We start from the raw sequence: 25,110 nt of genomic DNA, 5'->3' as shown, positions 1-25,110 counted from the left end.
AATCCATGGCCATGTGGGATGGGGGAGGTGCAAACATGGACCCTTCTCAGCTATTTTTTAGGCTGTTTGCTCGAAATTTCCCCATAACTTCTCTCCGTGGGGCTGTGTGCAGTGCCTGGGTCCCTGGGAGGGAGGAGGAGAAGGAGCAGGTGCTGCTCCTTGGTCTGCAGATCCAGAGCCGGAGAGCACTGCCGCCTCCTCTCCTGGGATCCGGGGCCGGGATGAATAGAGGCGCCCAGCAGCCTTCACGCAGATCATTTCCTCTAAGGCCATCTGGGATTTGGCCCTGGCTGCCAAGAAAAGCGACAGCCTCGGGAAACACCTTGAGCCATTGTCACTGGTTGGGTCCCAGCAGATGTCTGGGGAGGGCGGCCAGCAGGGTTTCAGTCCCCTGTGGTGAAGGACCCTCCATCCCGTTGCACAGCAATTCTCTTCTGGCAATATTTGGGTAATCTCCTGGTGAGTTTTAACAGATTTAACAAAAATTTGAATGTGCTAAGAGATGGAATAAATGCTGGGCAGGCTTAACAGTGATGCTGATATGAGCACTGACTATAGCAATGCTGGTGTGATGGTGCATCTCCAGGGCCTGGGGAAGCTGGCTGGGGAGATGCAGCATCTCCCCTTGGGTGGGATGCAGCTGGAGGGGTTTGGATGTGTGCCTGACAGGGAACTGAATTTTGCAGGGTTTGGGGGAGTTTATGGTTGGATAGTACATCTGGGGTATTTCATCCTGGGGGCAGTAGGGCAGGGGGTGGCACTCATGGGTTTTCTGTGCTCAGGCAGAAGGAAGGTGGGCATCCCTCTGGCCTCTGTGGCAGTGCAGGCACGTCAGGTACCCAGCTTCCTGGGGGAGAGGCATCCAGCTCAGCTGAGTTCGTCAGGCTGCGTGAGCAAGAGCATGAAGGTGCTTCGGTATGAAGTGATGCTGCTGAGATAAGCACCATTTGGTGAGATTAGATCTGTCCAGAATGAGGGTGCAAGGGTTTTTCCTCCACTGTGATCTGACGCAGACAGCGAACGCCTTCACCCTGACCCCTTCCCAGTGTTTGTCCCTCCTGTGACCTTCCTAAATGGGGCTGTGAGTGATGGCTGCTCTGTCTCCCCCGCAGCGGGGCTCTGCCTGAACTGCTGGAGCCTGCAGGAGCTGGTGAGCCGAGACGCCGGCAACTACCTCATCCTTGTGGAGAAGATCCTCAGCAAGGCCAAAGAGGTGAGCCGGGGGCCGCGGGGGAGGGCTGTGGGCTTTGAGATGGCGTCAGCTCCAGGGCTTGCCTGAAGCAGAGCTTTGCAAAGCTTTGTGGGTGATTTTTGGGTTGTGGTAAGGTTTTGCTGCAGCATTGGAGCTCAGGGTCAGGTGATGCTGGGTCGGCAGCTCTGGAACGCTGGTGGTGGCAGCCCTGTATGTCCCACCAGCTCTCGGCACACGGGAAGGGTAAAACCCATCTCCAGTACCTGCGCTTTGGGCAGCGCTGCAGATCCATGGGGAAGGGCTTTGATTTCTCAAATCTGCAGGGTTGTAGGGCTGCGCGGATGGGGCCAGCCTTCCCCAGACCTTCCCCTGGCGTAAGATGGGAGCTGCTAGTCCAAATCAGAGAAAATGGAAAGTTTCCTGTTGTTCTTGATGGAAACTCTGTGGCTCTGCTGGGCTTCCTGGAGAGCCAGGAGCAGAGCTGGGAGGCTGGGGACTGTAGGCAGGGTCTGTGGCACACAGCAGGTGACAGTCGGGTCAAGCACAGTGAAACAGCAGCAGTCCTGATTGTATCAGCGTCCTGCGGTCCTCTCGTGTGCCAGAGAAGCTGGTTGAGCAGGGTCACCCCAGGCTGCGGCCGGGAAGACCTTGGAGGAATCCCTTGATGTGGCAGGAAACGGTGATGTGTTTCCTAAATCCTCAGCGCTGGGATTCGTGTGATGGGGTAAATGCTGCTTTTCATTTTTTGAGAAAGAAAGGCTGCCAGGCTGTGGAACTGATACCAGTTAAGAGAGCACGATTCAGTTTAAACCATTTATAGTTTTTTTTAATGGCTGGCATTGATCTAGTTGCAGATAGTGTTTCATTATATTAAGGTTTATGTAAGCGTTTATTGCACTTTGTGCTGTGTTCATGAACAAGGGGAGACGGTGCCTGCAAGCATATCCTTGAGCCATCACTATGTCCCTCAGTGAAATAATTCTGCTGGCTATTCACTGGCAAAGGCTGGAACAAAAATACACCGTGCTGCCAAGCTTTGCAAGCCACTTGCAGGGGCTGCACTGCCTCCTTGCCTCTCCAAACTGCCTCTTTGAACCACTTTAATAGAATTTCATGCAACTCTGCAAGGATCAGGAGAATCAGAGGGCTGGGAGCTTGGCCAAATCCCACTTCTCGAGGGTAAAGGCAGAGCGGCAGTCTGTGTTGATCTGCCTGTCCCATCAGTGTGGGTTACTGGGGCTTTAGGGGTTATCTTCCCATAGACAAGGGAATCTGCCAGGGATGGTGATGGGATGGTGCAGGTTGGGTGCTTGGCTGTGCTGTTGGGGAGTCTCCTAGTACCTCCAAGGATGCTTTCAGGTAACACTCGTGGTGAGCAGCCCAGCTCATCCTCCTGTCCTCGTGCTGTTTCCTACAGGTGCAGGAGAAGTGCGACTACGATCTTGTAACTCCCCTGGCTCTGCTCTTCTACTATGCGGTCCTGTATGTAAGTCCTGAGGCTGCTGCACGTAGCTTGATCCCAGCCCCTGGGGAGGCACAGGGCCTGCGGAGCCGTACAGAACAGGCACTGAAATCCGGGAGGCCTTTGAAGCATCGTGGTCTGCTTTGACCAACTCATCTCAAAAAAAAGATCCTGTATGAATCTACAGGGATCAAGTCCAGGCAACCACTGCACAAGCTGAGAGACAAAAAAAAAAAGAGCTTTAGTGGTTTGAAGCTTTTTTTAAAAGATGGGTTAATCAGAAAGGGACACAGACAATATCTCTGTGCAGAGAAGGCAAATTTTTTTCACTATCCTTTATACATGTGCAAAATATATAGGCAATGCTAATGAGAAGAAGAAGCAGAGCCTTCACAGGAAATGCTTTTTTTATTATTATTATTAGCACAATGCATCATTATCCTAAGGAAATCATTGCTGCCAGATCTTGCAAAAGCACAGGCTGTAATGCGATTCATCTGCATGGATCTGTAGTTGTTAAAAATATATTTATATATAGGCTTTGGCACGTGAGCCACAGCTGGGAGGTTGGGAAGATGCAGAGTGGATGAAGCTTTCTCGGAGCTGTGCCCAGTGGGGATCATTTGACCCTTCCTTGGGAGAGGACAGGGTGTCATGGGGTGAACCTCTGCTCCGATCCTCTTCTCCTCCCACTTTTCAGCCTAAACCCTTGAGTTTTTACACAGTGCTTGAGGCCTGTGTCCTTGCTCTCTTTGTAACTGTGTCTCCCTGTCCCTGCAAGGCTCCCCACTTTCCCCCGGGCTCTGACCTGCTCCTGAAAGCTGCCAGCGTGTACCACAGCTTCCTGACCTGGCCCGTGCCCTACTGTGACATCTTCCGTGACCTGCTCACCTTCATCAGCAACGAGCTCAAGGCCCCTGGTAAGTGCTTCAGCCCTGCCACGAGGTTTTCAACTGCTGCTTCCCAAAAATACCTGCTGCCAGCCACGCCTGCCCCATGTTCATTCCTGAGACTCTCCTGCTGTAGTCTCATACCCCACTTCCTTCATGAATCCCTTGAGCGTGGTGTCCACATTTACCTTGTGCATCCCAAACCTCAGCTTCTCCAGGTGAGGATCTCTGCCCTCCATCCTCTGGATGATTTTCCCTGGAGTCCAGCAAAGGGGGAGACCAGATGCCTCTGGAGGAGCAGGGCAGGTTTCTGTTTTTGGTGGCTGCCTTGCGTGCAAGGTGGTGGGAGCATCCTAGGGAGCCTTAGCTCTGGACCAGTGTGAGTTAGCAAAACGTGTAACTATTTCCTGGCTGCCTTTCAGTCTGGTGGGTCTTTTCCATGGCAAAGCATGTGCTAGCTGTTCCCACCCAGCCCCGGTCTTTGTTTGAGATGCTCAGTTAAAGATGCTCAGTGGTGTAACTGGGATGATAACAGAGGGTCCATTCATCGGCATCAAGGTGGCTGGAGCCTTTGAGGCCTGCCCTTGCGTGGAGATTTCCATGGGGCTGAAGGACTCCCTGGCTCTTTCTTTACAGCTGAGACACTACCTTGTGATACGGCTTTGGGCACATCTATCGGCAGCAGCAGTGCTCCTCTTAATTAAGGACTCCTTGTAGATGTCCTGTTGTTCCCAATGGAGCAGGTCTTCCAATTATTTCTAAAAGGCCCTTTCTCCTAATCTCCCTGTTTTTTGGTGGCTTATGGAGAGCTGTTACCACACAGCAGATTTCAGCCCTTGTTTAATCCTGCGTAGGGCCACAGCAGCAAGACCAGCTCTGAGCGAGGCTTGGGAGGCCTTGGACAGGTACCTGGGCTGTGGCTGGGGGTGCTTTTCTGCATCCTCAAACTGGACAGCTGCTTTGGAGAGCCCCAACGGGGATGTGAAATGCAGGGTCTCTGTCACGGCAGCAACATCCCACAGAGGTGGGAGCTTGTAGGTGCAGATGTGATGAAAGATGGTTTCAAAGGAACAAAAAGATTAAAAAACCCCAAAACACTCTACAGTATTGGCCCTGGACTGGCTGATTTACCCCCAGCTCAAGGCTCCACCAGTTTAAGTGGCCATGGCCACCAGGCAAGGTCTGGCTGGGCTGTTGTGCTGCGCCCAGCCTCCAGCTGAGCTGCAGGACCAGCATGGCTGTGGGGATGCTTGTCCTGTGCTGCTGCAACCGTGGACTTCCCCAGCTCCTTCCTGGTCCTTCATTGCTGTGACACCAGTTGGAGCCATGTTTTACAGAGCGCTGGGAAAGCCCCAGTGCTGGGGTGGGTTTGCTACATCCCGCTCTTGTGCCGTTACCATCACCGCTGCCTGAGGCTGTGTGAGCTGGGGACTTCGGTCCAAAAACTTTGCCCCTCCTACAAGCATATGAGATTCCCCCACCCCTGCCAAAAGATGCTGTGTGGGAGGTGTTGGCCTGCTGGGGCTGGGGAGCCCAGTGCTGCCCCTCGCCATGGCCTCTCCCCCCAGCTGGAGCCAAAACCAGTGAAAACGTGTCCTCTGCTGGCAAGCTGGCCAGGAGCTTATATGCTTGTTGCACAGCCTCCCTGACCTGCTGCAAGGCTGAAGCAAAAGCTTTTTATTGAGATGAGGCTAAATATTAACTGAGAACAATCTGCTGTCAATATTTGCCAAGAATGCAATAGTTGTTATCGGTAAACTGGGGCTGATGCCTCTGCAGGAGAGGTTCAACGCTGCTGTAATCAGGGGGCCTGTGCGGATCAACATGAGCTGCCTGTGGGTGCGGGGCCTCTCCTGTGGGTGCTGCTTCTGGGCTCTTGAGCAGCAGCTGGGGTTCAGATGTGGCTGCCTGCAGTAATAAGGGTGCTGGATCTTGTTGATGTCATAAGATCTTTCCCAAGATGTACCCCAGTCCTGCTGTTTGGGGGTGACATGGGCTTTTCTGTTGCCACCGAGTCCAGGTCCACATGTCACCTGGTTGGGGTTCCTGAGGGCATCCTGGGGACAGTCCCAGGGAGGTAACCAGGGAGTCTAAAGGGGGGGTTCTAAAGCAAGTGGCAGAAGCTGCTAAATATCATCCATGCAATTCACATCCCACATCAGCAGTGGGGCAGAAGGGGCTGGGGATGCAGCAGCTCTCCTGTCCTTTGGTTGCTTTCCCATGGCTCTGAGCTTTTACACTTCACATCCCAAGACTCTGTGCTCCCAGGCTCGTCCCATTACACAGTGGCTGTGCCTTGTCCCCATAAGGACTTTGGTGCTCCATGCCTGCTCTGGGCAGTGGCTCAGCCAGGTCAGTGCCACATTAGGAGGGAAGGTCAGTGTGTTCCTGGGGCAGAGCAGGAATGTGGTGGTACCATGTCTCATGTTCTCTGCTCTCTCCTCCAGGGATCTCCTTCCAGAGGCTGGTGAGGACAGAGCAGGGACTGCCTGTGAAGAACTACCAGAGCTCCACTGTGTAAGTGTGGCCATGGGCGCAGCTGGTGCCGCTCTGTAGCATCCCCACGGTCTCACACTGCTTGAAGCAGCAGTGGGGCTGCAGCGAGCAGCATCTCAAAGGTGTAGTGGTGGGTGCCGTGGAGAAGAGCTGGATAGCTGGACTGAGCTGTGGGGAGGGATGGGGAAGGTAGCTGCGGCATTCCCACAGCCACGGGTCAGGGGCTGTGGGTCATCCTGCAGCCCTGCTTACTACAGGGTTGCAGATCGGTGTGCAAACAGGGAAGGCAAAGTCTCCTCCACAGGGAGCTACTGATCTTGACACACGTTGGAGAAGAGCCAGGACAGCTTTGATCTGCCTGTTTGGGAGCCCCCACCCTGCAGGGGGTCAGAAGTGAGTCCGTCCCAGTGCAACAATTAATGAAAGCCTTGAAGCTCTAAGCACAGTCAGTCTTTGCATCTTATTCGAGGGCTGAACTTTTCTTCCTGCCAGGGCACCTCATTTGTAAATAGGAAAATGACCCTGGGCGGTGTGTTCCCTTCCTGGCTGCAGTGCCAGCCCCAGCCCCAGGGGCAGTCCTTCACTCACAGCCACCTCTGCTCTGTGCAGGAGGGGTCTCCTGCTGTTTTGGCTTGTCCACTCATGCTGTGCAGCTCTGGAGCTGCACCTCCATCCCACCCAGCTACACTGGTGCTGCTGTGTGGCTTCACCAGTACAGCTCCACTGCTCTACAGGCATATACTGGTGCAAGTGCATCCACTGATGACTTACAGCAGGATGGCTATATTTGCATAAAATCTTCCGAAAACCTGGCACAAAGCTGTACACAAGCTGAACCTTGGGCTTACTGAAAACTTGTGCCCACTGGCTGAGCTTCCTAGAACCAAAGCACAGCAGCGCACATCCTTAATTCAGAGCCATTTTTGCTCAGTGGGGTGGGCTGCTCTCCACGAACACACACACATGAGCTCTGGGCTGCAGATTTGGGAATTCAAAGCCTGTGGATATTTGTGTTGAGGTCCAGAGCAAAAATGCAGCTGAAGGATGTGGCTCTTCTTAAAGCCCAGAAGTGATGCTCTGACCTGCAGCTTAGAGGGGGAAGATGTTTTAGGGGCTACTCATTTTCTACCACCCTGCTTCATTGTGTGTGCTGGATGTCCAGTTAGGACAACTGGCTGCTGGGATGGAGCCATGTTTGGGGCTGATTGAACAATTATTGGGCTGGTGATCCTGCAGATGTGACAGGAGAGATGGTGCCAAGGATAGTGCCGAGGAGCAGGATGGAGGATGCTCATCTCTTACCTCCTCCCTGCCCACGGCTGGCACTGCAGCGTGGGTCTGGCAGCCCTGCACAGCCCAAGACCCTCCAGCTGTGACTAACGTGAGAGGACGCTGCCATCTAGTGTGAATTTGTCCAAGGGCTTTGTGTGCCACCAGCATCCGAGCCCGGCTGCCTTGCCTGACCGCCGTCCCCTTGTCCCCAGGACGGTGCTGCTGCTCAACCGCTCCGAGGTGCAGAGCGAGTTCCTCTCCATCGCCGAGAAGCTGAGCGCCAGCGAGCCCCCGCAGCATGCCACGCTCGTCATGCTCCTCGAGCACCTCTACCAGGCCAACTTCGGCACCCGCTGCGACCTGGACAGCCTGCGCCATGTCCTCAAGGTAGGCTCAGAGAGCTTCGACTGCGGTGATGTCATGATGATGCTGGGAGCAGTTTCATGGCTGGTGGATTTTCTGACCAGAATAATACTTGGTTGACTAAAGAAAAAATATTTTGATAACACTTCTTGTAGGAAAAGTACCCGTCTTTCCCTTCTCTTCTCAGGTTAGTCCTGAGGTATATGCTTCTGTTTTGTCAAGTGTGTTTGGGTCACTCACCTTTCACCCTTTTACTCCTTTTTCCATCCCTAAGTGGAAAGAGGAAGTGCCCCCACATTTGAAATGCAGCAAAAGTGCTCATCTAACCAGAAAAACACTTTGACACTGCATTGGTGTTTGGGAGGGGAGGGGCAAAAAATCTGCAGAGGTACCCCTTCAATCATTCACCTTGGCTCTGCTCCCCTCAGTCCAAGACGTTGGAAGAGCTTTCAGAGATCTACGCCAGTGCTGCCGACGCGCAGGAGATTGCAGCCACCAGCAGTGACCCCGTCCTGGCCCGGGAGCGGCTGCAGACCGTGCTGCAGGACATCGCTGGGGCCGCATCCCTTCCTGTCATCGCGGGTGAGAACTCCCCCCTGCCCCTCTTTCCTCCAGGGTTTTCTGCTGGCTCAGCCCCTGCAGCGGCAACAAGCAGTTTTGCAGAGTTTCAACAACTACAGCAAAAAAAACCCCACTAGCCCAGGTCCTATTTCATAACCATGAGAGGAGCCAGAAATGGTTTGTCATCTTCCATTAAAACAACAACAAATTCTCCGGCCTTTGTGCATGAGATGAAAGCATTAAATAAGAAACTGATGGTAGCAGGGATGTCTGATGGCTCTTAGAGCTGTAAAATGTCCTCTTATCCTGATTGCGTGTGACTTCGTGGGGACAATGACAGCAGCACAGGTGCTCTGTGTGACCTGGGCTGTCCAAAACATGTGCATGGGTGGGTGGCATCTCCCACCGGCCAGGAGAGCTGTCAGGAGCAGTACTGAGGGTCTCTGCAAACTAACTCCTTTCCCTCATCTCTTCCCAGGTGAGGCTCAGCCCCGCAAGATCCACACCATCCCCATCCCTGCTGCTCGCTGCTACGCTTACAGCTGGGATCAGGATAACTTTGGTAAGTGGAGGGGGTCTCCCATCCCTCCTGGTGAGACCACAGTCCTCTGCTCCCCATCACAGGAATGGCTGAGCAGTGTTTCATCTTGGCTGGGCTGTCACGTGCAGCCAGGTGCATGACACAAGCTGTAGTTTGAAAAGAGCCAATAAATTGGTGGTGGTGGGAGAGGTAACATAGTGGATGCCAGTGTCCCCTAGATGGGAGAGGATGTGGGCACCAGCTTTAGCATGATGCCTGCTGTGATCCCAAACAAAGCCCTCACCTAGCAGTGAGCACAGGACACTGGTGGCCCCAAAACAGGTGCTGCCAGAGGCAAATCGTTCAGGGCTTAATCTCCTGGGCAGAGTTGTGCCTTGCATTAAGCTGGAAGAGGTTCCTTGCGCCCGAGTCCGTGGACATATTGGTAGGGTGGAGACCTTGTTTACTTTGCAGGGAGTAAACCTTGCTTGTATTCTGAAAATAATTGTTGCTAGAAAAGCCTGACCATGCTGAGATGTCAGGGCTTTGTGGAGTTGAGACCCCTCAGACATGATAGCTCTTGCCCGACCCGCAGCAGGTATGGCCAAGGAGTGGGTGCCTTTGTCGTGCTCTTGGCCCAGCCGCAGCAGTTTTGCAGGGGAAGCAGTGGCTTCCCCTTCTGCTGGGCTGGTTTCTCCAGCTTCTCCATTCCTGGAAGACCTTTTTTGTTCCTGTGAATGTCTAGTGTTCATTGCCTGCTGGCCCCAGCAAGCTTGACCAGAGCTCTGACCTGGGATTTGCAGTGAGTCCCACCTTGCCAGGAGGTACCCACAGTGGGGCAATTTGGGGTTTGAATAGCCAAATGCCTTGCTTTCCTCCTGCCCTCTGGTTAAACCCAGATCGGATGTAAGCATGTTGTGAAATCTGTGTAGGAAGGAAGCAAAACCCCAACTGGTGTTTGCCTTTCGAGAACCCAAACAGAATGTGACCTCAAAGAGAGAAATACTTTTTGTTTTGCATTGCATCTGAGTGCCTTATGGAAATGAAAAACCATTCAGTAGATTTTCAGCTCCTTGTTTGAGAACGTACAGGATCAAAGAGAACGTTGGCCATGCTGTAGTAGTGTTGCTGTCTGGGGTCATCACATTACCAGTGGTTATGCTGGAGCCTATGCCAAACATGATTTCCATCTGCTTGCCTTTCAGATATCCTCAATGATGTCCTCAGCAAAGAGTGCAGTGTTGCTGAGCCCATGGCCTCAGAGAACGAGGAGGAGGATGAAGAGGAGGAGGAGGAGGTGGAAACTGATGGCTGTTCCCCTGAGCGGGACTCACTGCTTTCCCCCATCTGTGCCATTTCCAAAGACTCTGTGTACTCGGCACTGTCAGAGGAGGGATCTAAGCCCTCACGAGTGTCCCTCTTCACCACCTCCAAGGACTCCATCTCGGAGCTGACGGTGGTCTCCAGAAAGTCCCTGAAGTCGTTCGTCTCCAGTCTGAAGGACTGCATGGACAGTGGGTACGCAGAGGACAGTGACGAGAGCTCCCTGGACATGGTGGGGAGGCCGGAGCTGAAGACTGAGAAGACCCACCACAGATACAGACACACACTGACTAACAAGATCTACAAACTGTTCAAGAGCAAAAGCCAGCTGGTCTTGAGGAGGGACCTGAAGGACTGCCCGGACACGGGCTCGCTCTCGCTGCCCCTGCGCCGGGCTGAGAGCCTGTGCACCCCCCAGGCCAAGCACCGTATTCCGGCGCGCTCTCGGCGTGCTCACTCACTGCCACAGCACGTTCTGAGCCAGCGCCTGCCGGCCCTGCTCTCCCCGCAGCACCTCAGCCTCCACCGACGGCCCTTCCTCAGCTACGATGAGGATGCCAAGGTGTCCACACTGCGTGTTGTGGTCTTTGGTTCTGACCGCATCTCGGGGAAAGTGGCCCGAGCCTACAGCAACCTCAGGTGAGCTGGGCAGTGCAGGGAATCCGGCTGCAGGTACCCAGCCCTGCTGGGACAGGCTGGAGGGCTTTGCTCACCCAGCGCTCTCCCACCTTCTCCTAGGCTCAAGGAGAGCACCTGCCCCTCACTGACAAGGTACTTCAAGCTGCAGTTTTTCTATGTCCCCGTGAAGAGGAGCTGCTTGGCCCCATCAGCCCCACTGACGCATCCTTCCCCATCCCTGGGGGACCCACAGCTCCGGGCTCCGGCACAGGTGGTAGGTGTCCTGCTCACCGCGGGGCTTTCAGTACCACTGGTGTTCTGCTTGGCCCTGAGAGCGCTGTGCACGTAGGGCAGGCTGAGAGCAGCATTGGTGTCTCCTCCACAAGCTCCAAGCAGGGGTTGAGGGGCCTGGGGGGCACCCCCGGAATGACCCCTGTGTGTCTGGTTTCAGGATCCCACCTTGGCTGGGAAGCAGAGCAGCACCAACGACATCTCCCACTACATTGGCATGTTGGACCCATGGTACGAGCGCAACATTCTTGGGCTGATGAACCTGCCCATGGATGTCCTGTGTCAGGTATGCGCGTGCCAGCTGGTAGGGCTTGGTGTCCCCCTTCCCTGAGGTACAGGGGAACACTGGGCTGTGGGTACCGTGTACCCCATCAGGCTTGTGACTTATTCTCTCCCAACAGTCTGCCAAGCCGGAGGCTGAGCCCCAGGAGGACTCCCAGGAGCAGCTGCCCATCCTGGCAGACATGATCCTGTACTATTGCCGCTTTGCCACGCGCCCTGTCCTGCTGCAGCTCTACCAGACAGAGGTAGGCAAAGCGGCTCAGCCCCGTCTTGGAGAGGGGGAAAGGGAGGTCTTCTGCTTGTGCCACCAACTTGGGACCTGCCTGTGAAGCAATGGGGGTGTGGCACAGCCACCATGTGCTGGTGAGGGCAGAGCCTGGGTGCCCATGGTGCTTTGTCTGATGCTCCTGGCTCAGGGACTGAGAGCAGGCGGTCCTGCCCAGACAATCCTTAGTCACGTGAGCAGTTTTCCATCCAAATAGCTTTCCCCATGACACAAAGCGACTCCTGTCAGTGCCGACAGGTTATTCACATCACTAAGAGACTCTCCAGTGCTCTGCTTTCCAAACCAGGCCCCTCCATGAAGCCCATTTTCCATACCTCGCTGTATGCAGGGGCAGATGTGGTGGAGAAGCTTGAATGCATGGCTGCAGTGACTGCTTTGGTGGCCCAGGACTGCCTGCAGTGGGGCTGTGGTGAGCAGAGTTGCTGCTCTTCCTGGGATTTGTGTCACTCAAAGAGAAGGCCAGACTCTGATGTTAGGCTCATCATGGGGTTTCTTTCCTGTGGGCTGGGGAGTTTTCTTTAAGTAAAAATTATGTTTTTGCATTGGTTTACTTGCTGGTGCTCTATTAAAACAGTCTAAAGCACAGCTAAAGGCAACTGTCAGCCCAGGCAGTTGTTGAAAGGATTTTCCCAAACTGACCTGTTTCCTCTAGAAAGGAGAGGGGTGAATGTTGTCAGGCACAGGCTGGATCTCCTCACCACCACATCTTTACTCTTCCCTTGGCAGCTCACCTTCATCGGGGGAGAAAAGACGACCGAAGTCTTCATTCATTCCCTCGAGCTGGGCCATTCAGCAGCCACACGGGCCATCAAGGCATCAGGTCTGTAGCTGCTTCTGTGCCCACAGCCTTGGGGTGGAGGTCTGCAAACCTCTGGGCTGGGAGACAAATGGAAAGAGGGGCCGCAGGGAGCGTGGGCTGCAAAACATTTTAAGCCCAGGCTGCATCATGAGCAAAGATCCAGACATCTTTTCACAGATTTGGAAGTGAAGTATCATAGTTCTTGCATTCCTATTCAGGAGCGAAGCCATGGCAATGCCTTCGTGCTTTTACTACTGTTAACTCTAAAACGTATTTGTGATAAAACAGCTTCAAGCCCATTTCCTTCCTCTTACCAGCACCTGGCCAAATGCAGCTCTTTATCTTTTCTTTTTGCTGATTTCTGTTGTTTGTGCTTTGTCCAGAAGTGTCATTTATAAAATTCCTCTTTAGTTTACCGGGCGAAGCAAGGTTTGTGCATGTGCTTGGAGCCTTCCTGCAAGGGAGGTCCTTGAGCTTTTACGGTAGGGATTTATAAAATTGTTAGAGAGAAGAAGCAATGGCAGAAGCATCTGCCTGCAGTGTGGTCTCCAGCTCCCTCCCGGGTACCAAGGACAATGTGCTGTCTGGTGCGGTGCAGCTCACAGAGACATCTCATGGCCAACCAATAATACTGCATTTAAACACATTGCTTAATTTGTTTTAACCAACTGTTTTTCTGTGATCTTGCCTTGTTTTTCAAAACAGAGCTCATAAAATATCCTCTATATGAAGTGTCACCACCCTGCTCCCCCAAAATACAGGCTTGGCCAAGATCTCTTCCCAGTAACTCGTGAAACCACCAATCCTTTTGACTTTGATATTTATTTTTTTGGGGGGGGGGGGGTTTGTCTGGCAGCACACCACTTAACATCTGCAAAAAATTATCCAGGAAAAAAAAAAAGTAAGTGTTGGGCACAGTATTTCAAGGCTAATTTAATGTGGGTAAGAAATATGCCCGGAAAAACAGGAGCCGGGTTAGCAATGCAGCCTTTTATTGCTTTGTGTTTTCCCTGGAGCACTGACCCCTCTGCACCGGCTTAGCCAGCACCGCTTTCAGATTTGCAGAGCTGCTTGCTGTGCTTTGTGTTGAAAGTTCTGCAGTGGATTAATTGCTTTCTGGCAGCTTTTAAGCCACCTTTTCTTTTTGCCTTTTTGCTCCACAGTTGTGTTCAGCAAACCATTTTTTTTCCCCCCTTTCTATAGGTACTGAGTGTGCTGTTGTATCAGTAGCCAGCTGAAGAATGGGGATAAAAGGCCACCATGTGACATTTGCTCCTTGTTTCGTGCAGGTCCAGGCAGCAAAAGGCTGGGCATAGATGGAGACAGAGAAGCAATCCCACTAACACTACAGATAGCCTACAGCAAGGTGAGTGCATGGGACTTGCACAAAGACCAGTGGGGCAAAAAACCATTTCAGTGCTGCGCAAACATGTCTCAGCTTAGGGACTGAGAGAGGGAAATTCTGACAGTCTGCTGGAGGAGCCCAGATGAGCCAGACTCAAGCTAATTGTCTACTTACTGGCTAACTGGGAGTGGCTTTACACTCCTGTTCATCCCAGTAGAACAGGAAATGTGCAGCCAGTTTCCATAGACTGGATGTGTACTCGGTGCCACTTTACACTGGTGGACTTCCCTTCCAGGGGGTGATCTTCTGCTGATCACAGCTGACCTCCTGTTTTGTTGCTTCCTTTGCAGTTGTTTAGTGTTAAGCCTGGAAAATTTTTTGTAAATCCAAGGATAAATGAATTTTAATGCCTACTCAAACTTTGGTTGTGCAGCGCCAGGTAAATCCAGATGTGAGCTAGCCCAGACAAATGGTTAGGGGCGGGTGGTAGGGCAGCATCAACCTGGAGTGTGGCATCTACACTTGGGTCACAACAACCCTGTGCTAGACACTTGGGGAAGAGTAGCTGGAAAGGTGACTGATAGAAAAGGACCTGGGGGTGCTGGTCGACAGCCAGCTGAATATGAGCCAGCAGTGTGCCCAGGTGGCCAAGGCCGGTAGCATCCTGGCTTGTGTCAGCACTGGCGTGGCCAGCAGGGACAGGGAAGGGATCTGAGCGCTGTGCTTGGCACTGGGGAGGCCGCCCCTCGCTGAGTGGGTTCAGTTTTGGGCCCCTCACCCCAAAAAGGCCATTGAATGACTCGAGCGTGGCCAGAGAAGGGCAACGGAGCTGGTGCAGGGTCTGGAGCACAGGTCTGCTGGGGAGCGGCTGGGGGAACTGGGGGGGTTTAGTCTGGAGAAGAGGAGGCTGAGGGGAGACCTCCTGGCCCTCTTCAACTACCTGAAAGGAGCTTGTAGCGAGGTGGCGGTCAGTCTCTTCTCCCAAGTAACATGTGATAGGACAAGAGGAGATGGCTTCAAGTTGTGCCAGGGGAGGTTTAGATTGGATATTAGGAAAACTTTCTTTACCAAAAGGGTTATCAAGCATTGGAACAGGCTGCTCAGGGAAGTGGTTGAGTCACCATCCCTGGTGACTCAAAAGACATAGTGCTTAGGGACATGGTTTAGTGGTGGACTTGGCAATTTTGGGTTTACGGTTGGACTCCGTGATCTTAAAGGTCCTTTCCAACCTAATTGATTCTGTAATTCTATCTCACATGTTTCGGTTGGTCCCTGCAGACAGCCATCAGTGGAAGAAGTCACTGGAATGATGTCGAGAAGGTCTGCACATCCGTCAACCTTAGCAAAGCCTGCAAGAAGTATGAAGAACTAGGTGGGTAGAGGTGGTCTTTGTGGTTTTGCATAGGGAACAGTGGAAGAGAGTGGTGGACCTAGAGGACAGTGTGGATGTTCTAGCTGGAGCAAATGCGGGATGTGTGAATGCAGAAGATACATTGGACGTGCCTGGTGTTCCCTGGGACATACTGTAGTCCTTGGTTGTCCTTAGTGCCACATCAGGGATGAAGGGCATTTGATGTCCCACTGTCCTAAAGCTTCCAGCCGGGGAAATGGGATGTCTGTTAGGGATGGGGCTGGGATGGTTCAAACAGCAGGATGATCCCTGGAGAGTGGTGCTATTCAGAACACTTGTTTAGTAAGGAGAGACAGGCAAAACTGTTGTTAAATGAAGCAGGGCTAGGGGAGAGAGCGATTGTCCTGCCGTCCAGAGCAGCTGTGCCTTGCAGCCAGCTTTCAGCAGGCTCTCAGCCGGTGCTTCAGCCTGGTCTCCTTCTTGCAGCTCAGAGATAGCTGGCTGCCACATGGTTTTTCTTCATGGTCTTTTTTTGTAATCAGGTATCTGATGGGGTATTAATCCCCAATTGAGTTTTTAAAAGCAGCAAGACTTTTAGCCTGTAGTCTGTATTTAGAAACAATACCCATTCATTCTTGCTTAAGAACTGCTATTGTGGCAATCAGACATCCAGTTCTGAGTAAACTGAGGATTTTTTAGTTCCTTTTTCCTTGTGTGCTTTGTGTCTGGCAGGTGTGGGTGGAGAGTAGGGGCAAACGGGGGTGATCTACCAAGTAGGAGACATCTCCTATATGCCCAGTGGAACTCAACCTAAACCTCTATCTATCCCTCCTGACCCTCCTGTTGCTGCCCCATTCATGAAGCTGTTCAGACAACTCTGGAAAAAATTCACTACCTCTATACTTTGTGGGATGCTTCTGCACTAGCTCAGGAGCTTCACTTGTGCTGCCAGCGCTGTGGGTTTGCTTCAGGGGGTGGCCCTAGCTCCATGCTAGAGAGAAACTTTTTTTTCATGAATCTCCTTCCTTCCAAGAGAAACCTTGTCCCCTTGATTGTCTCTGTTGGTTTTCACATTCAGCAGTTTGACCACAGGATGTCACTGTAATTCCAGACATGAAAAATCATCTCCAGGTGGGCTGCAGGAAAGGCCATGCTGGGAGAGCTAGAATTTCCTCATGATGATGGGGCAATGGTTTTTCTCCTGGTTAGGTCCTAAGATAGTTCAATGTCTTTTTCTGCTATGTTTTGGAAAGCAGTTGGAAATTACAGAGGACGTTTACCTCTGTGTCTCTGATTGCTTTCATCCCGTGTGAGTTATCATGAGGGAGGGAAAGCTAGATCTGTACTGCATTTCCCCCAACAGTGGGGTCCTGCTGAGAGCCACTGGCTCTGAGCTGCTTTGAGGGGTAGAGGGACCACTTGGGTTCCCACCAGTGGCCCACCCAGAAGCCCCAAGTGATAACAGTTTTCTTTTTGTTACAGCCTCAAAGACAGAGTGTCTCAACTTAACCATGACGGAGGTGGTCAAAAGGCAAAACTCCAAATCCAAAAAAAGTTTCAATCAGGTAACTCAAATCATGGTGCTTTTACGTTTGGTAACAGGAGGTTGGCCTGACTCAGCTGTGAGGGAAGCCAGGCAGGAGAATACCTCCTTGGGGGATCCATCAGGCCTGCCTTAGGGGTGCCCAGCTCCCCTACTGCCCTCCCCTGCACAGGGAGAGGCACTGAGCCTGGCAGCTCCCTCACTCAGACTCTTTTTCTATCAGCAGATCAGCGTGTCCCAGATAAAAGTGGACAAGGTCCAGATTATCGGTGTCCAGTCCTCCTTCGCCGTGTGCCTGGACCAGGATGAGCAGAAGATCCTGCAGAGTGTAACCAGGTAGGAACTGCAATGTGGCAGCTGCACGCTGCAGTCAGCGCTCCTGGGTTGGTGCATCCTGTAAGGACTTGTGCATGAAATGTGGGTGGCCACTGCAGGGATGAGGTCCTGAGCTCCACAGTGCAAATGTCCAAGCTGAGAGACATAGCTCCAAGCTCTGGAGTGCAGCTGAGCATGGGATGGATGGTCCTGCTCAGGTCCCAGCAGTAGTTTACCTTCCTGACTGCCACAGTCCAAAGGATGGTCCCCAGTCAACTGTTCAGCTCTTCCAGCAAGACCTATTGCAGAAAGCTGTGCAACATAAATGAGGTGTTTGAAGAGCACTGGGCATTAGAGCAGAGCCCTCACCTTCTAAACCTCGTTAGGGTTCTCCACCACCTTTGGCATACCCATTGCAGAAGGACCCCCTGATCTTCATGGGAGAGACTGGGGTAGAGCAAGAATTGTTCATTTGACTGTTCATCCACCAGTCGTGTCCCCATTACACCCAGCTGGCTCCCCAGGTGATGCAATTTGAAAATTCACTATAGACAACATACTTCCATGAGCACAAAGAGATCAAACCAATTGATCTGTGGGTCTTAAAAATGTCCAAGCATTGTAATTTCTCCTTCAGAGAGAGAGGAACTCTGCAAGGTTATGCTACTTCCAATGGAAAAATATTTTGGATCTTATAACCCCCAAGAGAAGTGTTTTTATTTAACTTGTTTGTTGTACAACTCGAGGCTAGTGGGGGAGTTCAATGCAGAAATGGAAGAGGGGCTGCTTCCCTCTCCTGAAAATTTGAGGGATGCAAATGCTCTAGTTTTCCCTAATGAGTTTCAGAAATTAATCTTTCTGGATGCTCTGCTCTAGGTCCTGGCCTGAGCCAGCTTAAAGACCTGAACTCTCAGCACTTAAACTCCAGTCCTATTAAGACTGCACTGATTCCTGTTTGTTTGCAGATATTTCTGCTGCACCTGAGGACTGTGGTTCTCAGCCACACACCTTACATGACTTCTTTTTGTTCCCCTGCAGGTGTGAGATCTCTGTGTGCTACAAACCCAGGGACAGTGATCTCTTTGCACTGAGAAGGTCCTCTTTGCTTCCCCAGGACCCCTCTGAGTTTCATTCTCTCCTGTGTTTACCCATTGCCACCTTCAGTGGAGCACTGCCGTAGAAGAACCCTGTGTCCTTTCAGACCAGACTCTAATCCAACACCGACATAGGCTCAGACTTTCCTCCTTTGGGCTGGAGACCCAGCTGTTCTTGTCCAAGACATCCTGCAGCCGAAGTGTTAGCATAATGGCTGAGCTGCTCCTGGTCTGGGCTTAGCCCGTCCTTGGGAAATGGGAACATTGGTGGTGTGCTCTGGTATCTCTCAGGGTTCCTCAGAAATGGGAGGAAAGAGGTTTCCTTGAGATCTTCACCTGGTTCAGCAGACTGCCAACACCAGGATTGAGAGGGCGAGGCAAGGACAGTAATATTTTCCTGCCAGCAAAAGGCGCTGTGGCTGTATCTGACAGGGCCTGCAAGGCCAGTGTGATCTGGAGGGAGCTCATGGGGGCACGTTTTGGAAAACGACTGTCCTTGGCTGAGTGGGGATAGGTGGTTTCCAATGCATGCGGAGCTGCAGATTGCCCAGCTAATGTCTTGATGTCATTTCACCCATAACAGGCTGAGGATCCTCAGGACACTTCTCTGGGAATGGGGACAGACTTTCTCAAGGTTTCATTTAAATTATGAAGGTTGGGTGTCTTGTAGAGAAACAGTGCAGAGCAACACAGCTGAGGTCCAGAAAGACCCCAGCATGGGTTGTAGACTGCTGCTTGTGTTCCAATGAATCAAGTGCAATAGGCCATACCAGGGCCTGGACAGCTTGTCATGTATGCGTGTGTTTTCTGTAAGTCCAGGACATGCAGGAGATGAATTTCCAATTTATGCAGAATTTCAGAGTTCACCCTTGAGATGTACTCCCTGTTCAGCCCATGTTCTTGTGTCCTGCTCCACAGCACTGTACACTAGAGACATCCCATAGGCTGAATCCTCAATAGTTGCTTGAAATACGGCAGAAACCATGCTCACACTCTTAGTAGGGAGGGAGGTACTAGGGAAACTGCTGTGATTGCCTTAAGCTCACCTGAAGAGGCAGCTCTGCTTAGAGAAGGACCCAGCAACAAAAACACTAGTGACACTTGCAAGAAACAATAGGATTTGAGATCCCCCATTCCCCTGCAAAGAGCCTTTCTGCACTCTTCCTTCTCTCTGCAAGGCTGTGTGTACAGAAAGGTGCAATATTTGGGGGCATTTAGAGGTGTTCTGACCCCATGACAAAAAAAACAAGACTGGAAGATCCTTGCCTGGTTTCAGAGCCCTCAGGCTCTTTTTCTGTAGTTTTTGGTGATTGCACTAACAATAACAGGCAGAAGAGCATGATGCCTGCTGCAGGCTAAAAGGATCTTAATGCCGAGGACATGTGCTCCCTGGAAACATCTGAAAGGGACCCTGGGTACTGCTGGGGGGCTTCAGGGCTCAGCCACTGTGTGATCAGTACAGTGTGGGTCCCTTGATCCTCCAGAAAACAGGACCTAGTCAGCTCTTAGCACTAGTTAGAACAAGGCTGGGCTCTGTCCCCAAGGGTTAGTGGCACAGCAGCAGTGTCATTTGATGTTAAACCTGGGAAAAGGGCCAGAGCCCCTGGGGGGCTTCAGTTGTCTCGGAGGAGTGTGGGTCAGGTTTGTCTGCCAGATTCCTCCACATCCCTCCTGGAAGTGTTTAGGGGATCTCTCCTGTACTGTCGACTGATCCTGGCCCTGCTGGCTGCTGGACCTGCTTTCTGTTCCCACTACCTCTGTTTGGGGACAGCTTGGTCTAGGCGCAGTGGTGAACCTCTTGGGTTAAGGTGGTGCTGGCTGGCTCTTCAGTGTCCTCAGCACCTCTGGATGCAGCTTCTGCCAGTGGCCAGAGATGAGCAAGAATGACATGAACATGCTCCCGAGGCCTCTGTGCTTCATCCTTCTACTTGAATAAACCATCCCAAGGATGGTGTTGCTTTGTGGACTCCAAGAAAACACCCTCATGTGGGGCGACACATCACTTGAACATAAGCAGGCGCTCTGGCTCTACCATGATGCAAAGCTGTCTTGGACTCCTGGCAAGGACTCACCTTCCCCGACCACGCACTGACTCCAGGAGCACACATCTCTTCCTACATGCATGGAGCAGTGTCTGTCCCTTGCTCACAGCATGGACTTGGCAGGGACACCAAGACACTGCCAGGTCGTGGTGGGCTGTCTCCTCTCACAGGGTGCCTGTGGGAGTGTGTGCTGAGGTCGCTGCTGTGCACTTCTGCACATCAGTATCTTAAGTCCAGTGGGCTCAAGGGATCAGAAACAGATTTTAATAGCACTTTCCGTGCACTTGGAAAAAGTTTTCCCAATGACTTTTCATTTCCCAAACGGGTTTATGTGTGTCTTCTCAAATGGGGCTGAAATTTGACAGCTGGTTTTTTTGTTGAATACTTTAAAATAGCACCTTATCCTGTCAAAACATTGCTGTTTGTGATCTTGATATCCGTGGCTAAATATATCCCTGCCGCTGTTAATGATATAAACCTCTTTGGTTTCAGCTGGCCCTACAGAAATACCAGAGAAAAGAATTTCCATCTCATACAGAAAAACAAGCACAAACTCTAGGGACTCATAATCCTGGCTAAGGTTTTGACCTCTGATGCTTTCTGGAAATGAAAAAGTCAGAGGTTCTTTCAGGTCATCTTTGTACATATGTGCAGCCTCACCAAATCTGTGTAATGTCTGTGCTAATCTGTAAAATACCATTCAAAGAACTTTTAAAGTAATTGTAAAATATTAAATGTTGATTTATTTCGAGTACAAGTACAGCGTTTGAGTCAAGTAATTCCTGAGCAGGTGGGAGGCACAGGAGGAGGCTCCATATCTCCATGAGGAGAGCAGGGAGCACCCGGGTCCTCTGCAGAGTAGCTGACCTGAGAGCAGGAAAAGGCTCATAAAGTCATTATTTTCATGCGCTTGGTCCCAGGGGGCATGACCTGGAGACCTGCAGAGGTCAGTGAGCTGCTTCTGCTCTGTGAGTAAAAAGCAGGTTTTGATGTTGTCTCCAAATCTGGTTTCATGCTGGATTAAGGAAAAAAGAAACTAGTGGAGCTTGTCTGTGCAAGGTGAGATCTGTGTATGCCCTTCCCTTCCAGGAGGCTCCTTGACCTTTGCTGTGTTGCTTTGCAGAGAAATACAAGTCACGTTGAGAGCTGGGTGCCTGGCAGCTCCTGGGGCCATGGTCAAGCAGAGCCCTGGGACCAGGGTGACTGCTCAGAGTCAGCAGGATTTTGCCCAGCAGCTGGATATTGGGGTGTTTCTGACTTGGAAATTTCTGCATCGTTGGGGATGCGGGCTTTGCAGATAGAGCTGTTGCTACTGAAAGTACTCTGAAATATGAAATGACACTTGCAAATGTTTAACTGTCTCAAGTGTTGCCTTCTCTTCCTGTGGATATTCAAGGAAATAGTTGGTAGGGGTGAGGGCCAATGTGTCGTAATTAAATAAACAACGTGGGAAAAGTCAGTTCAGCTCAGACGAGCCAAAAACCAGATGAGAATAACTTTTGTTAATCAGCACTTTGTTATGTATTAGCTATCACGTTTTTTCACTCCGATTAGAGAATAACAAAAGGTGTTGTTTAAATAAAAAGAAAAGCGTCTTTTGAAAAGGCAAGTAAGAAAAATACTTTATTTTCCAAGATGGAATGATAATCTGCTTTTGTTTGTTCACAACAACAAAAACCCCTCTAAACCACAAATCCCCTTTCCCTGTCCTTTTCTTTTTAAAAAGAAAAGTGGAAAGAGGAACACACATGCTTGAATCTGAAGCAGAAAGTAAGTACTTTGTTCTAAAAACGTGCATGAGGAAAAGTTTAGGAACAGGGCTCAAGTCTGAAGTGCTGCATAGCTGAGGGTTTTGTTCTTGTAAGAACAAAAGATTTTAGCAAACAGCTGCTGATAAAATAAGCAAGGCTTGGGTTAAGGCTAGATTATTTAACAAACTTAGTTTTGCCTTATACAGATATGGTCAAATCAGGTCGATGGAGATTTTTGCAACTCTCACAGCATCAAAGCTGAGCTGGTCTGTGGCACATGTGTCTGTGAAGGATGGGGAGACAGTGGATAAAGTGTGTTTGGTGTTTCAGGCTGGGAACACCGTTTACATTGGCTTCCGGAATGAGATGGGTTATACAAAAAAAATTTGGTAAATTTTAAACTGCCACTGGGTGTTTGGCATGTGTTGATTCACTAAGGTGCAGTGGCAGTTTCAGAGCGCCCCCGGCTCTGGCAGGGGCTGTCATCCCACAGCCACGTCTGCTGAAGCTGCTGGACATGGCACAGCTGGAGTGGGAGATGCTGCACTGCTGATGAGGTGGGACATGGAGGTGTGGGAATACACTGTGGGGCGGCTTCTCACCACTCATCATCACTGGTGACCCTTCATCCTCTGCTCTTCTCCAGTGGTACTTTGTGCATAGGTGCTCCTCGTCTTTACCGCTGTGATCCCCACGGCTTCCTGCCAGCTCCACGAGGAGCCACCTTGGTGTGGATGCTTGTGCCAGGTACCAGTGTGCCGCGTCTGCCACCCCAGAGCCACCACGGCTCAGTGCTGGAAGAAAACAAAGAGCTTAATGTATGCAGACAACATCAGTCAGGTTTCTCAGGGTCCAGGCAACATTTGAATAAATTCAGGGATGGATATGTTCTAGTGCATGAGGTGAAGAACAACATGAGCCAGTGCTCATGCAGAGAAGGGGTCCCTGTGTGGCCATTCCTGACCTGGTGGCTAGTTAGAAATTCAGAATGAATTAGCATCGGTATGCAGGAATGAGATGGCTTGTCCTGGATCCACGGTTGCAGGGGTGAAGGTACTCCCTGAAAATTAGAAAACACAGGTGCCCGCTTTATCCGTCAGGTGGGGCAATCAAACCCACCTTCCATGGCCTGTGTAGGTGGTCATCAGGTTGTCTGAATGGAGACACTGCTGAGTACATGATCAGTGCTCTCAGACAATGGCAGTTCTATCCTGAAGCATGCTGGGTGAGGGGAAAAACAGTTCACTCCTAAATGTGGTATTTGTTCAGACTGATTTTTCTTTAGCTTTACTGTCATGTTGGGGAAAAAAGTTGTTTACCAGAGGTGAGCAGAGGTCTGCCAGGCCCAGGATCAGGACAGCTGCCTGGAGAAAGCTGGAACCTGCACCCGAGCTTGGTGTGCTGGGACAAAATTATCCCAAGCATTTGGCTGGCGATGGGGCACTTCACCTGGGTGTAGGGACCTGCCCACAGGCTTGGGCAGCATGGCACCTCCCTTGTGCTCAACTAGTTGTCAGAAACCTTCCTCTTGTAATTTTGTTTCCTTATAGACGAACATGCAGTTTCATGGGTGGCATTTCTAGGCGCCCTGCAGCTGGGGGACAACGCGGGGTGTGGAAGCCCACAAGAACCTGGGGAATTGGGTCATGGGACCAGAATTGGGCTGTTTCCAGGAGATCTCTTACAAGGAGGTATTTCAAAGGTGCTCATCTGCTCTCTCAGCTCTAGGAAGAAATAGCTGAGTGGAGTCAGGCTTCCCGGCAGCTCTCAGTCCCTGCATACCATTACAGGATTAGGGTGACCATGCCCAGGGTGTCTCCTCGGTTAGAGGTCACAGCCCCGCAAGCACCATCCCCTCCTTTCTGTCTGCCTGCTGCCTGTCTGCTCCCCTCGCTGCATCTCAGATTACCTTCAGATGAAGCAGAAGTACCTGGGGAGGGCTCAGGTCCTGCTGGCAGTGAGCCTCGAGCTTGGCTCCCTGCCTGCGGCTTGGTGACAGGCTAACCGAGCCACGGCACAATGGCCAAATTCACCCCTCTGCAAGGGACAGGATCTGCCTGACCCAGAGGGGTTTATCGAGAGACCCATCAATAATCCAGCACTTTCAGAAGAAAAGGAAGAAGTAGAAGAAAATCCAGGGAATGTCTTCTGACAAATGCCCTGCCCTAGTCGCCTCTTGTGGCTGCAGGTTTCTGGGCTGGTAGATCAGGCTGTTTCCCATGTGCATGATTTAGCTGCTCTTTACAGGTAGTTGTAAAATAGAAGAGGTAGGAAATTTCTGTGAAATTTGCTAATTTCTTAAGGATTTTGAAGAGCGCCCATGACAGAAAAGGGCATCTGACTCCCTCTTTGTCTTGGGTCTGACCTTTGCTCAGGACTAACGAGAGCAAAGCTGGACCAGTGAAAGGTTTCTAGGCTGCAGGTGGCTGTTTATGTCTCCTGGCAATGCCTTTGCTCCGCTGTCCTTATCTTACTTGTGCTAATCAATGATCAATTAAAAGTTAACAAGGCTCCCGGTGCCTGCATGAGGAACAGAGTTTTCCTAGCAGGGAAAATTCACTCCAGAACAGTAACGGTGTGCTAACGATGCGAAGTTGCATAATTATCGGTGTGTTTAGATGCAGCACATGTCTTATAGCCCCGTGCCTGTGCCAGCTGGTGCAGACAGCTGAGGGTGTGAGGAATGGGCTGGGCTTTTCTGCGCCAATCCCAAACTTGCCTTTTTCCAATATTCACCACTGTGCCCTTGTAATCCCCTCTCCCTGCCGTAGGCACCCCCCCTGCAGCACTCACACAAAGAAATGCAAAGGCTAAAGCGTTGTGGCCAGAGCAAATGCATCTAAAAACTGAAATCCGAATCAAAGCAAGCATGAAAAATATTTTGTGGTGTTTATCCATCTCTAGGATAACCAAGACTTGGGTTTGACTGCATAAAACTTTCTGGACAGCAATAAGCCAGTGTTACGCAGTGCATTTAGCTGGTGTTTCCATCTGCAGAGGGGACCTCAAGCAGGATAGCTCAGCCAGTCAAAAGCTCTCTGTCCTCACAAGGACCAGTCCTGCTTCTGGTCATGTCCCCTCTTGCATCAGGTCTCCAGCCTGATCACTCTATGGCCAAAGCAATTCACTTCGTGTTGAGTCAGTCTCCCACTGGCTTAGGAAGCTAAATGGCACATGAAAAGGTCCAGACCTGGTGTGTCTGGGACCAGGGAGAGCATGCAAACATTCTCAGTGGTGATGAGATGTAGGTTGGCTCAGTCCACCTTGCCTGTGCACTGAAGATTGCAGGGACTTTCTAGGAGACACCTATGAAC

General features: G+C 51.3%; 1 protein-coding gene across 5 annotated transcripts in view; it reads left to right on the top strand.

Moving 5' to 3' along the window:
* The window catches only part of PIK3R5 (phosphoinositide-3-kinase regulatory subunit 5), a 62,281-nt gene extending 41,502 nt beyond the window's left edge, over nucleotides 1–20,779 (top strand). For 2 of the 5 annotated variants that reach the window (XM_074921727.1, XM_074921728.1), the window contains exons 3-19: nucleotides 1,113–1,213; nucleotides 2,610–2,678; nucleotides 3,436–3,574; nucleotides 5,992–6,061; nucleotides 7,525–7,699; nucleotides 8,104–8,257; nucleotides 8,715–8,798; nucleotides 9,962–10,718; nucleotides 10,818–10,971; nucleotides 11,149–11,274; nucleotides 11,390–11,515; nucleotides 12,283–12,376; nucleotides 13,645–13,721; nucleotides 14,979–15,072; nucleotides 16,534–16,616; nucleotides 16,818–16,930; nucleotides 17,948–20,779. In XM_074921727.1, coding sequence (XP_074777828.1) covers nucleotides 1,113–1,213; nucleotides 2,610–2,678; nucleotides 3,436–3,574; nucleotides 5,992–6,061; nucleotides 7,525–7,699; nucleotides 8,104–8,257; nucleotides 8,715–8,798; nucleotides 9,962–10,718; nucleotides 10,818–10,971; nucleotides 11,149–11,274; nucleotides 11,390–11,515; nucleotides 12,283–12,376; nucleotides 13,645–13,721; nucleotides 14,979–15,072; nucleotides 16,534–16,616; nucleotides 16,818–16,930; nucleotides 17,948–18,089 — 2,558 coding nt within the window. In that variant the 3' untranslated portion in view covers nucleotides 18,090–20,779. The remainder of the gene's footprint in view (nucleotides 1–1,112; nucleotides 1,214–2,609; nucleotides 2,679–3,435; nucleotides 3,575–5,991; nucleotides 6,062–7,524; nucleotides 7,700–8,103; nucleotides 8,258–8,714; nucleotides 8,799–9,961; nucleotides 10,719–10,817; nucleotides 10,972–11,148; nucleotides 11,275–11,389; nucleotides 11,516–12,282; nucleotides 12,377–13,644; nucleotides 13,722–14,978; nucleotides 15,073–16,533; nucleotides 16,617–16,817; nucleotides 16,931–17,947) is intronic. The other 3 variants (XM_074921730.1, XM_074921729.1, XM_074921731.1) reach the window with 3 other exon arrangements.
* The last annotated feature ends 4,331 nt before the right edge of the window (nucleotides 20,780–25,110 follow it).

The sequence above is a fragment of the Athene noctua genome, chromosome 18 (assembly GCF_965140245.1).
Source record: "Athene noctua chromosome 18, bAthNoc1.hap1.1, whole genome shotgun sequence".
NCBI classification, from domain to species: domain Eukaryota; kingdom Metazoa; phylum Chordata; class Aves; order Strigiformes; family Strigidae; genus Athene; species Athene noctua.
Note: the sequence above shows the minus strand (reverse complement) of the source record. Positions and strands in the feature narration are given on the sequence as shown.